This window comes from Olea europaea, chromosome 11, assembly GCF_002742605.1.
Source record: "Olea europaea var. sylvestris chromosome 11, O_europaea_v1, whole genome shotgun sequence".
NCBI classification, from domain to species: Eukaryota; Viridiplantae; Streptophyta; class Magnoliopsida; order Lamiales; family Oleaceae; genus Olea; species Olea europaea.
Window position 1 is genome coordinate 28,661,911 of NC_036247.1, and position 13,738 is coordinate 28,675,648.

The following is a 13,738-nucleotide window of genomic DNA, read 5'->3' on the forward strand; positions in this document are numbered from 1 at the left end:
ATCTGCAACACATACAATTATTATATATAAATTTAATCTGAAAATAATTTTAACATTCATTATGTTAACCATTTACCTACACCGTCAGGGGTAATCCATAGGTGTCGTACTTACGCATGACTTCTTTCGGCTTCGAGTGCGATCTGGTGAAGACGTGTATGGTGTCCTTAAAACATCTTCGATCCCACAAATAGTTGTTGAAATGAACGATGTCGTCAACGATCTCCAGATGGAAGAGGTCGATCACAGTCTTCTTATGGTGACACCGCACCACGCTCTCAAAGATGTAGACCAGACCTAACTTCAGTCTGTCTAACGTCTGATCACACCTCTTGATTGCGTCCAACAGCTGTGTAAGAAGCATAGTTCCCTATCCCTTGAAGTAAGCGTCATGAAGTCTATTTCTTCTCTGAGTCCCATCACAGCTGTTTCATTGCCCGTAATCTTTAATCCCGTGATCAGAGCAAACTCGAATATCGAAAAACTGGCAACTTTACCCCCGATTGCGAAATGGAGGGATCGCCGTCGACTGGACTTAGCAATCGACATAGAAGTGCATCAATAATTTGACTTGAGTATTGCAGATCTCTCAACGGGTACAAGGGTCACAGGAAGGACTGACGCAGCATATCAACATGCTGATCATCGAATAGCTCTAACACAGCAGTGAAACTGTCAAAACTACTATTCCAAGTAGCTTTTCTTGACATCTGTCTCAACTCTGCGTCAAGATGATAATTCATCCTGTAAAAATTCAAAATGTTAGAACATTGTACAAGTGATAATAGTAATAACAGAAAATTTAGCGAACGAAATTGTAACTACAATACGCAAGACGCAGATTCATAATAATTAAAATCATCAATAATGTGAATTTTTTTTATCCTATTATCAATAATGTCAATTTTTCACAATTATCACAAATTTTTTAATCAATTCAAGTTTAAAAAATATTTAAATTCGATGAACGAAAATAATATTATTTATCAAAAACTTATAATAAAAATTAAATTTCAAATTAAATTTCCAACAATTATTTCACATTACAATTAAAAATTTCCCAACAATTATTTCAAATTATTATTTACCAAAAATGAAAAAATAAAAATAAATATTAAAACAAAAATTAAATGTAAAAATTTTATTTAAATTTAGTCGTAACAATTTTATTTAAATTCGACAAACTAAATATTTTATTATTTATTAAAAACTAATAATAAAAAGTATTTAAAATTAAATTATTAAATTATATGTGAAAAAAATTGGGCAAAAAAAAAAAGGGAAAAAGTGGGCCAACAATCGGCTGAAACCGCGGTTAACAGTCGGCCCAAAACTGATTGTTAACAGTCAAGTGCAAGCCAAAAATGCCGGTTGCACCAGCAGTGGGCCTTCTTCAACGTTTCTCGCCGGAAAATTACCATTTTCGACAAGAAAAGCTTCCAAATTCAAAAAATCAACCATTTTTTACACTATATAAACCCTATTTTACTTATATAAACAAAAATATATTGAAAAAATCTCCCACAAAAGAATCATTCACACCTTTAATCAAAATCTAAACATTAATCCAACCAAATAATGGTTACCTTAACAAGAAGTAGTTCGTCGGCGATAGACTAGCAAGTTCTCGAACCGACTGGAAACGACCTTGCTTTTTTCAGTTTTGTGAGATTCAGTTTTGTGAGAAGCCAAGGGGTATTTTGGGATTTTAAGTTTTAAATTCAATTTTTTTTAATTAAAAAGGTGGTCAAAGGTCACTTTGGAAATAAGGATGGGTTATCCGGTCATTTCCAACAATTTCCTCCTCTCCCAACCCCGTCATTTCCAACAATTTCCTCCTCTCCCAATCCCCTAAACCCAATTGATCTTATCTCCATCATTTCAATAAAATTCATTGTTGTATGCAAGCCTAGTTCTGCAACATTAGTAGCCACAATAGAAGGACCCTCCTGTGATGTTGCAACCATGGAAGGAATTACTTCCGAGGTCAAAAGTGGCAACGAAGAAGATGATGGAAATGAGTATGAATAAATCGATGGGTTTTCATTTTGATAGTATACAAATTTTCTACTTTAGCTTATTTTGGTTCAGCTAGCAGTTTCTGGTGAGTTTCAAATTTGGGACAGCCCGATTTTCTATCAGGTTCAAGCTTTGGTTTGTTTCATGTTTCTTATGTTCGATTGTTTCTCTTCTACTTTGAGATGTCCAGTGTGTTCTTGGTGTTTTTGGGGTTTTTCGTGAACCTCTTTTACTGTGTGTTCTTGAGGTTTTCGGTGAACCTCTTTTACTGTGTGTTCTTGGGGTTTTCCAGATTGCAGGATATGTATGTATTGTGTATGTAGAGGTGCTAATTGATTAATTTTTTTATTTGAATTTGGTCAACACAATCTATTTTTCAATTTTCTGCATTTATTCGAGCTTGGTGACTTGAACATTGCAACCTGTAGGAATTTTTGCAGACTTTCTGGCACGTCTAGTGCCTTTATCCTACTTATTTTGTATGCTATTGAGGAGAAATTGTCTTCAAAGTTGAAAAAAGCCTCAGCGGTGGTGCCGGCAACCGCCAACTGGGTAGAGGTGGTTTTGATTTTGGGGTAAGGGGATTGGGAGAGATTGAAGGAGGAGATGGGGTTTTTATTTTTTATTTTCCTTTTTTAATAATTTTTTATATTAAAATTATGAAGTTACAGTTTTACCCTTGTCTTAATTGGTTAAAATTATCAGATTGTTTAATTTTCGAGGTCAACTAACAGTTTTTGGGTTCAAACTAATGGAAACCGTCAATCTGGACTATGAATTTTTTAAAGGTTTGATACTCACAATGACACAAACTAAAGGTTTGGACAAAGTCTGCTAATAAATGAAAGGTTTGGTACCTTGACTACAGTTTTCCCTTAATTTTATTGTTTTAAAAAACTTTCAAAACCATTAAATAATAAACTCTAAAACATGAGTTGGATTGTATTGAAAATCATTACTAAATATCATCCAAAATTAAACCTCTTATAAACGTTCAAAATTAGTACTTTAAATAAATAAATCCCATAACCAGTGCCAAGCAAGAACTAAATATCTATTTCAGGATAATCCAAATATCCATTTCTTTAGTGTTTTGGACTCAAGTCACATTTGGAGTTTAGAAAAATTCAAGAATTTTTTACCCCATCATAATATTCTACCCTATCTATTTACAAGTAATGTGGCTTAAACAGTAGATGATATCAGCAAAAATGGTGATTCCTCCTTGTACAACTATTAACAAAAGATAAACGAGGCAAACCTTATTAGCCTGTATTGTATTGGCCTTTGAAATCAGAACTGTCGGTGGTGAATCGAATTAATTTAATGAATGACCGCTGAATTTTACTATAATTTACTACTTGCTCATCGATTTTTAAAAAGTTACTCGTTGCTCACTAAATTTTGCTATAAGTTACTACTTACTCATTGAAATTTAAAAGGTTATTCATTGTTCATTAAACTTTATAATAAGCAACACTCATGGAAATGATGTAGGTGATTGATGGGCTACTTTGTTCAAATTTGAGTGAATAATAAGTAATATATTAAATTTTAGTGAGCGAGTAGTAACTTATATCAAAATTTAGTGAGCAAATAATTACATTTTAATTTTCGGTGAGTAAGTAATAACTTATAGCAAAGTTCAATGATTATTGATTAAGGTCCCGTTTGGTATTCATTTTTTTCAAAATGTATTTTTCTCACTCTTTTTTTCAACCACACAATCTTTATTAAAATAATATTACACGTAAATAAAAAATCTTTTTTTATTTTTCAATCACATATTTCTCATCAATTTACTATTCTAAAATATATTTTTACATAAAAAATGGCTCCCAAATACCCCCTAAATTAACTCGTGGTGAATCAAAGGGTCGAGCTTGAACCTGAAACCCAAATCATCATAACCACCGTCATGTCAGGTTCCTAATTATTATTACAGCCTGCTAGAAAGCCCCCTAGATTTCCCATGTGGCCCTGGATGAGAATATTAATCCTTATTATTTCTTGTTTGAGCCACGTTCTTTAAAAAAAAGATACGTTCTTAAATAATATTTTGATATCATTTCAATCACATATTTTAAAATAAAATAATATTACACTCAAATCTAAAAATTTTCCTTATTTTTTAACCACAAATTTCTCACCAATATACTATTCAAAAATTCATTCTTATGAAAAGAATGGAACTCAAACAAGGGCTTAAATTTAAAATTAGTCTTGATCTGTGTACTATCCATTCATGTGGAACATTATCGTGTCCATGAAACGTATTCGATAAGAAGATATGTACATCCCTGTTTGGGGTCTATTATTCCACATTTTAATGAGGAGAATAGTAATTTTTTTAAGGATGTGTGGTTGAAAAAAAATGAAAAGTTTTTTTAGGTTTATATATAATATTATTTTATTGAAAAATATGTGATTGATAACAAAAGAAAGAAAAATAAATTTTAATTTAATGGAGCCAAACAAGGCATAATACATCCCTCATTTTTTATATAAAGGGTGTATGAGAGCCATTTTTATGTAAAAATGAATTTTAGAATAGTAACTTGATGTGAAGTGTGTGGTTGAAAAATAAGAAAACGTTTTTTATTTACATATAATATTATTTTAATAAAGAATGTGTGGTTGAAAAGAAGAGAAAGAAAAATACATTTTGAAAAAAATGGTACCAAACGGGGGCATAACCTCTAGTCATGACAATCCAAAAGAAAATTCTTGCATAAAAAATTTTGTGCGCGAATTCCAATTTTCTTTTGCTAATATTTGTGATACAGAATCGGCTGTCTCAAAGAATGACCGTGAAGTTAGTATCAAGGGCCCCTCCAACCTCACATGCTGAATTTATATTAGACCCCTCTTTACCCCAAACTGGCAAACTCCATTGCACAACATTTCCTTAAATAGACTCGAGAGCTTCTAACTCCTCTGCCGCCGCCGCCAATGTCGAGCTGCAGCAAGAAAAGGTACATTCTCAACACAGTGTCAGTGAACCTGGGCTGCAGTAGTGGATGCATAAGAACAAGGCTCTCCAGCATATTCCGGCCTAAACCAAGGGACAAGCCCCACCACCACCAACCCCGCCATTATCACTCTTCTTCAAGCTTATGGGAGGCCACCACCGACACCCCACCCCCCTCCGACACAAATTCAGACATCAAGAGCCTTCGAGCTGTACAAGGATTCGGAAAGATTGGCGGTGAAAGCTTGGCGGTGGAGAAAGACTCCGACGACCCATATCTCGACTTTAGGCACTCAATGCTGCAAATGATACTGGAAAATGAAATTTACTCGAAAGGTGATCTTAAAGAGCTGCTCAACTGTTTCTTGCGACTGAATTCACCATATTACCACGGGATTATTGTTAGAGCTTTTACAGAGATTTGGAATGGGATTTACTCAGTGAAATCTGATTCTCCAAACTTGAACTTGCATGGGATGTGGATGTCACATAATAATCAATTTTAGGCTATAAAATATGTATTTTCTCTGTCTTTCTGTGTAACACTAGTTTCTAGGAAAAAAAATATTATGTATTGATAGCCTTGTTAATTATCTGATGAAATGGAAAAGTAGTATGTTTACTCAACGAGTCAAAAATTGTAACAGTGCATTTATTAGTTGATGAATTTTTTTCTATTATTTAGTCTATATTATTTAAATGGTACAAAGCTGGTCGTTTGCTCAAGGCCATAAGCAAGAATATGGCATCGGTTATGAAGAAGAATAAATGCCATTTGACTTGCACGGATGACACTCCTGATGACCACGCCTTCACATGGGATAAAATAATCCCAATCCCCATGTGTGTGTTTGCGGTCATCCCCACGATCATCCACACGGATCGTGTAGCACGGTCGTATTTAACTTAGTTAAAGTCTCTTATATCCGAAAAACTAGTTGGTTTTGGTCCAAAGCCGAAGTACAAGGCCACGACATTTTAAAAATTTTGTCTGCATATGCAAAATTTTTAAAATTTTTACACATTATATGTATATTTTGCCATTTCAAAAATTTTCGCCCCCTCGCCCCAACATGAAGATCTCAACTTCGCTACAATTTGGTTAAATTATTTGAACAATACATTTACCGTTTGTTACACAATAAACTAGATTTTATCTTAATTCCTATTTGTACCCCCATTTTTTTATGATGAATTTTGTGAAAAAGAGTAATACTATTTAACACCATTAGTGCTAGAACCTTAGTTTAGATTAACGGCGGACAAAATGTCCAGACCAAACCAAACCCAACCAGACCCAAACCAAACCAAATGATTCGGTTCGATTTTATCAAAAAAAAATAATGGTTTTGGTTCTTTGAACCGAGAACCATTTGGTTTTGGTTCTAGTTCAGTTCTAGTTCAAAAACCAAAATTAGAACCAAACTTAATATTTAATTTTATATATAATAATTAGTGGAGACCCTAATTTTATATTCATTGAAGATATCCCGTTAATTGAATACAATTTATTAGTCAATTTTGGGTTATTAGAGATAAACAACTCATTAATTGTCTACACCCTAATTGTGTATTTAGTTGAATTATTTCTCCTTCACACTTTTTCAAATTACATAACGTTGCAACATACTGGTACCGTATTTCATCAAGTCAGTGGAGTGTCATTTAAGATCGAAAAATGAAAGTGATCAGTTATTTAAAAAGTTTTTAAACTCTTTTTTTACCTTGATTGTTTGACGGGTTATTGTGTTCTTGACAAATAGAGAAAAACCCAATAAACATTCGTGAAATATTAAACGGTTAATGTTGCATGTAGAAGTGGATTGTAAAAATTTTGATAATTCATTCTTTATTGTAGGGGTGTGCCTTCTAAACTACTGCAATTAATTTAGTGAATCATCGTTATTACTTATTATACAATTTTTTGTATGAAAACGAAAATGATTTGTGTATTCAAATTATGAATATATTTTATTTTTTAGTTATGACTTTTTTTTTTATCTCGATGATTGAAATTTGAACTTCCTAAATGTTTGATGTTTATTTTCTTATTTAGGTATACATTACTAATTTATATGATGCAAATCTAAAAATTTAATAAATGAAATTAGAACCAAACCAAACCAGAATCGAATGGTTTGGTTCAGTTTTGTTTCACATCTTTAAAAAAATCTATTTGGTTCCATTATTAAAAAAATCATTGATTCATGGTTCGGTTCGGTTCTCTTCGAACCAGAACCATATGGAACAATGTCCACCCTTGATTTAGATAGCACCGATATTCCATTAAATACGAGATACAATTAAATGAATAACTTAATTTCATCTTTCATTAATCCTATTACAAAGCGCCACGTAGACTGATGTTCTAATACTTCTACTAATGTTGTATTAAATGAGAGAGACAATTAAATGAATAACTTAATTTTATTTTTCATTGATCGTATCACATATCGCCCACATAGACTGATGTTCTAGCACCAGTGATGTTAAATAACGTTATTCTTTTGAAAAATGCATAGACAATTTCGGGTCTGTATTTGTCTTGGTGGGTAAGCAAAGAGATTGGGACACAATCCTGAAATATGGATTTGGCTGTTGGGTAAGTGTAAGTGTACAAGCAGCCTTCCACCCTATACCCTTAGAGGCATAACCTGCGATTTACCTCCTTCACGATACTCCAGGATAGGGGTGGTGGGGGACCCTTAAGATTAAGGTTTAACCTTTTTTTTTAAAGAGATTGGGACACGACTCACGAGAAGTTGTGAATAAAAACATTGAAGCAGCTTTAATGCATCTGAATGACGCAATTAATATTTATAGAATGCACTTAAATTATGCCATTAATATTTGGGTGACGACGTCCGTGAGTTGTACATAACTTGAAGATTTCAACTCTGCCATTAAAATCTGGCTTATTATTACTTGAGCCAATGTAATTATGCCATTAATATTTGGGTAACTTGAGTTGTACATATCTTGAAGATTTCAACTCTGCCATTCAAATTTGAAGAATTTTTAGGTATATATTACTCTGTCCGTCCCAATTAAATAATTTAAGTTTTTTTTTTCTCTTGTTCCAAATATATAAGCTTATGTCCTAATTTAAAATAATTTATTTTGTTCCTTTACCAATATACCCTTATTCAATTTTCCCTACTTATTATGCGAATTTCTTGAAATTATCTAAATATACATATTTTTCACTTATTGGAAACATGGAACAGCTTTCATTTCTTCGTCTTCAAATTAAATCATTCAAATTATTTATAATTCCAATAATAATTTACTATTACATACTGAAAATTAAATAAGGGTAAACTAGGAAAAATTTTGGCAAAAATTAATTTTCCAAAGACATTAGAGAATTTTTTTTTTAAATTTGTATGAAAAATGAAATAAGCCTATATAATTGGGAGGGAGAGAGCACAAAAAAATCTAAAATAATAATAATAATTAAATATATATTATTTATGACAATAAGGGTTGTTTGGGATAATCTTTCCTTCTGGTTTTCGTACAGAGTTTTATAAGAAAAACACATTGATTTGACTTCATTTAAAAATCCTTCTAATCGAATAAAATACTTTCAAAAATTATATAAACAAACTCGAAAGTAACTTTTTAATTTCAAAAATAGCTTTTGACTCTTTCAAATGTCCTAACAAATGGATATTAACATATTTGAAAAGTGTTTATAAATATTAAAAATTATATAACTGAATGGTAAATAAATGAGTGGTACTTTTATGTACCTAGAAATGTATAAATAAAAATAATGATTGTTTGTAAACCGTTTTTGAAGATGGGAGAGTCAACATTGTTACTTTACCAGTCTACAGACTACAGTACATACATGACTCCAATTATGATAGTGGCATTAACTCAACTTTGACTCAACTAATAGTCATCTACAGACTACACATAACATTGAAGAAAAAATCTGTAAAAATAAAATATTATTGACCGTCCCATAAATGCAGCTCCAGAAGTTGACCATCAAGCCCATAGACAAATCTGATTAATCCACAAGGGAATCTTTAGGCCAGTGGGGGAGAATCTAAGATAATGTCTAAGAACTTTGTTATTGCTCAGTAACCGATTTAGAGACAGGGTTGAGGTGGCATCACCTCAAGCACCGATCTCATACATTTTTTTTAAAAAAATTTCAAATCCAAGGGCCGATGTGTTTTTTTGGCCTGGCCAACAACCATTTTCCAATGTCTAATTTCATGCTTGTCAATTGAGAAGTGTTTAATTCTTAATTCTGATAAAAATGGTCAAACTTGGTACCAATTATCTATTATACCTTTAATAAAAAAGAAGCGAATTTTTTTCTACTTAACTAATATTATCTATTGGATTCATTTGCTTTCATTATTTATTAAGCCTTGTTTGATTTTCTTTAATTTATTTATTTTTTCATGCTTATTTTCAATCACTCATTCACACAATAAAATATCGTACATGTAAATCCAAAATTTTTCTTTACTTTTTAACCAAGATTTCTCCAAAAAAAAAAAATGCTATTCAAAGTCGTGTTTCTTAAATTTTAAGGTCACCAAACAGGAGCTAGGCATTGACCAATGATTTTGAAGAAAAAAAATGGAGAAGATGACGTGAAAAAGCCATTAACACTAAAAAATAACTATACACCTCCTATTCATAAGAAAGTTATATAATTTTATTTCGAAAAATTTAACCTCATCCAAATTTGCGAGTTGATTAGGCTTTCTACAATTCTCGATCGAAGGTAATTTCCTTTGAAAACTTGTTTTTTGTTGATAAGTTGTGTTTAATGGTTGCTGTTCTTGACATTTCATGACGTTCTCGATATTTTAAGAAGTTGTTATCGTCATTTGGATCATATTTATCTTGACACTTAATGAGATTTCATTTCCAACATGAGAGTTCTCTACATTTCATAAAGTTCTTGATATTTTAATCATAGTACTTCACATTTCAGAAATGTTTTATTTACCCACTTATAGGAAAAGTGAGCAGTTAATGAATATTGACATGGTACTTTTTTAAATAAGTAGTATAAATGATATGTTAAGTTATTATTGGCCAAGACAATTTTTAATTTTGTGAACGATTTGTCCTCATTGTAGAATTTAAAATTGCAAATGAGGGCATTTTGTCTAAATAATAGTAAAATGGATATTGAACAAATTTTGGACAAAATGATCGTGTAAAAGTAGACATTTTTTGCAATTTCCTAAAAAATCAATGCAATTTCTTGAAGAAAAATGAATTTTTAAAGAAATATCAAACAGGGACTTGCGATTGGCGAGTCCAATCAGCCAGATTTGCTACTTCAATTTGTATTGGAAATGATCTAAGTTTTGAAAATCTATTAATCTACACTACCATAAAAGAAAGAATGACGGTTTACTGTTCATTTTTGTCACACTCGTTTTCACATTTAACTGATTTGAGAACTGATTTGAAAACAAGAAAAATTCTATTCAACAATACCGTACGACTCTTTCTCCTAATTCTCACGCTATTAACTATCAACCATATTTTATATTTTTAAAATTTTAAAATTATATTAATAAACAAAATTATTGTAAATAAAACGTAAAAAGAAAAAAAAACATATTCACTCCGTGCATGGAGAAAAAAATTTACGTCATATCACATAATTTTTCTTGAGCAAAATAATATATTGAGAAAATTGTTGCGAAAAAATAATAAATATTAATAAAATAATTGATTTTTTTTAAGAAAAACGACTTATACGCATTTTTTAACACATACGTTTAATATCCGTTTAACTATTTTCGATATTAATTTAGGTTATTCGATATGTCTATGATATAGTTCTTGAAATGAGTTTCGAGAGAATGTAAAACATTTGTCGATTCGACTATCGTACAATCGTCAATAGATTTTAAAGTTAACTTATTATCGAAAATTTCGAAATATAGTTTGAAAATGCCTATTTTCACGTCCCGTAACATTTGCTACGATTAGCCATTTCACGCACCGTTAACAACGTGCAATACTATGCCGTGACTACTTCAAAATAATATTAAGAATGTAATATTTAGATTTCGTTTATGAGACTGAAAATGAACACAAAAATATAAGCTAAAAAAAAATAATAATAATTTGCATAAACATGCAATTTTTTTTTTACTTTTATTTGTAATACATTTTTTTATTAATATTTAATTTTAAAAAATTAAATATATTTAAATAGTTACTTAAAAATGTTGAAGTTAATATTTTTTACCTATAAGTAATTTTTACAATTATAATTTTTTAATTACTTTTAAATAACTTGAAGTGATTTGTTTACTTATAAGTAACTTTTTAAGTTCTAGATAGTTTAAACTTTTTATTAATATTTAATTTTAAAAACTAAATATATCTAAATATTAATACTAAAAAATTTTTAAGTTCACATTTTTTTTATATAAGTAGCTTTTGTAATTATAAGAGAATGGGGGATATATATATATATATATATATATATATATATATAAGTAACTTTTACAATTATAAGTTTTTTATTTTAAATAACTTGAAATGATTTTTTTACTTATAAGTAATTTTTTATCTTTTAGATAGTGTAATATCTTCTTTCACTTTTAAATAACTTAACAGGTTTGGGAACAGGTTTGGCAACAATAAAAATTTTATTCAAAAATATTGTAAGAATTTTGTCACATGCCATTATCTACTACAATATTTCTCTCTTGCTTTGAATCTGACACACCATGCTCTTTCTCCTAATTTTCACGTTATTAATTATCAACCATATCTTATATATTTAAATTTTTAAAATTATATTAATAAACAAAATTATTGTAAATAAAATATATATAAAAAAAACATATTCACTCCGTGCATGGAGAAAAAATTTACGTTATATCACATAATTTTTCTTGAGCAAAATGATGTATTAAGAAAATTGTTGTGAAAAAATAATAAATAGAAATAAAATAATTGATTTTTTTAAAGAGAAACAACTTATACAAATTTTTTAACACATACGTTTAATATCCGTTTAACTATTTTCGATATTCATTTAGATCATTCGATATGTCTATGATATAGTTCTTGAAATGAGTTTCGAGAGAATGTAAAACATTTATCAATTCGACTATCGTACAATCGTCAATGAATTTTTAAAATTAGCTTATTATCGAAAATTTCAAAATATATTTTGAAAATGCCTATTTTGACGTCCTGTAACATTTGCTAAGATTAGCCGTTTCACACACCGTTAACGACATGTAATGCTATGCCGCGAGTATTTCAAAATGATATTAAGAATGTAATATTTTGATTTCATTTGATATCTCGTAATGAGCCTGAAAATGAACACAAAAATATAAGTTTAAAAAAAAAAATAAAAAAATAACCTCTACATTTGGCAACCCTCCATGCATAGAGGTTATATCCTCCGTGCACGGAGGTTTATGCGTGCAGGGACTACATATTCGTGCGGGGAGTCCCCACACCAATATGTACTTTTTTTTTTTTACTTTTATTTGTAGTACATTTTTTTATTAATATTTAATTTTAAAAAATTAAATGTATCTAAATATTTACTTAAAAATGTTAAAGTTAATATTTTTTACCTATAAGTAACTTTTACAATTATAATTTTTATATTACTTTTAAATAACTTGAAGTGATTTTATTACTTATAAGTAACTTTTTACGTTCTAGATAATTTAATCTTTTTATTAATATTTAATTTTAAAAATTAAATATATCTAAATATTTATACTAAAAAAATTTTAAGTTCACATTTTTTTTTATATAAGTAGCTTTTGCAATTATAAGAGAATGAGTGATTAATATTTTTTTTTACCTATAAGTAACTTTTACAATTATAAGTTTTTTTTATTTTAAATAACTTAAAGTGATTTTTTTACTTATAAGTAATTTTTTATCTTTTAGATAGTGTAATATTTTCTTTTACTTTTAAATAACTTAACCGGTTTGGAAACTGGTTTGACAACAGAAAAATTCTATTCAAAAATACTGTAGGAATTTTGTCATATGCCATTGTCTACTGCAATATTTCTCCCTTGCTTTGAATCTAATACACTATGCTCTTTCTCCTAATTCTCACTCTATTAACTGTCAATCATATCTTATATATTTAAATTTTTAAAATTATATTAACAAACAAAATTATTGTAAATAAAATGTTAAAAAAAAAAAAACATATTCACTCCATGCATGGAGAAAAAAATTTACGTTATACCACATAATTTTTTTTTAGCAAAACGATGTATTAAGAAAATTGTTGAGAAAAAAATAATAAATAGTAATAAAATAATTGATTTTTTTTTTAAGAAAAACGACTTATACGCATTTTTTAACACATACGTTTAATGTCTGTTTAACTATTTTCGATATTCATTTAGATCATTTGACGTGTCTATGATATAGTTCTTGAAATGAGTTTCGAGAGACTGTAAAACATTTATCAATTCGACTATCGTACAACCGTCAATGAATTTTTAAAGTTAGCTTATTATTGGAAATTTCGAAATATAGTTTGAAAATGCCTATTTTGACCTCCCGTAACATTTGCTACGATTAGCCGTTTCACGCACCATTAACTACGTGCAGTACTATGTCACGAGTACTTTAAAATGACATTAAGAATGTAATATTTCGACTTCGTTTGATATCATGTAATGAGCCTGAAAATAAACACAAAAATATAAGTTTAAAAAAATAATAATAATAAAATAACCACATTTAACAAACCTT

At 29.5% G+C, this 13,738-nt stretch overlaps 1 protein-coding gene across 1 annotated transcript; it reads left to right on the forward strand.

Moving 5' to 3' along the window:
• Positions 1-4,952: 4,952 nt before the first annotated feature.
• Positions 4,953-5,496, forward strand: LOC111404669 (transcription repressor OFP6-like). The gene has a single exon (XM_023033442.1). The coding sequence runs from the start codon at positions 4,972-4,974 to the stop codon at positions 5,494-5,496; it is 525 nt and encodes a 174-aa protein (XP_022889210.1). The 5' UTR covers positions 4,953-4,971.
• The last annotated feature ends 8,242 nt before the right edge of the window (positions 5,497-13,738 follow it).

What these genes read in the sequence shown, in the direction of transcription:
- LOC111404669 (XM_023033442.1), top strand. Translation starts at nt 4,972, where the DNA reads ATGTCGAGCTGCAGCAAGAAAAGGTACATTCTCAACACAGTGTCAGTG.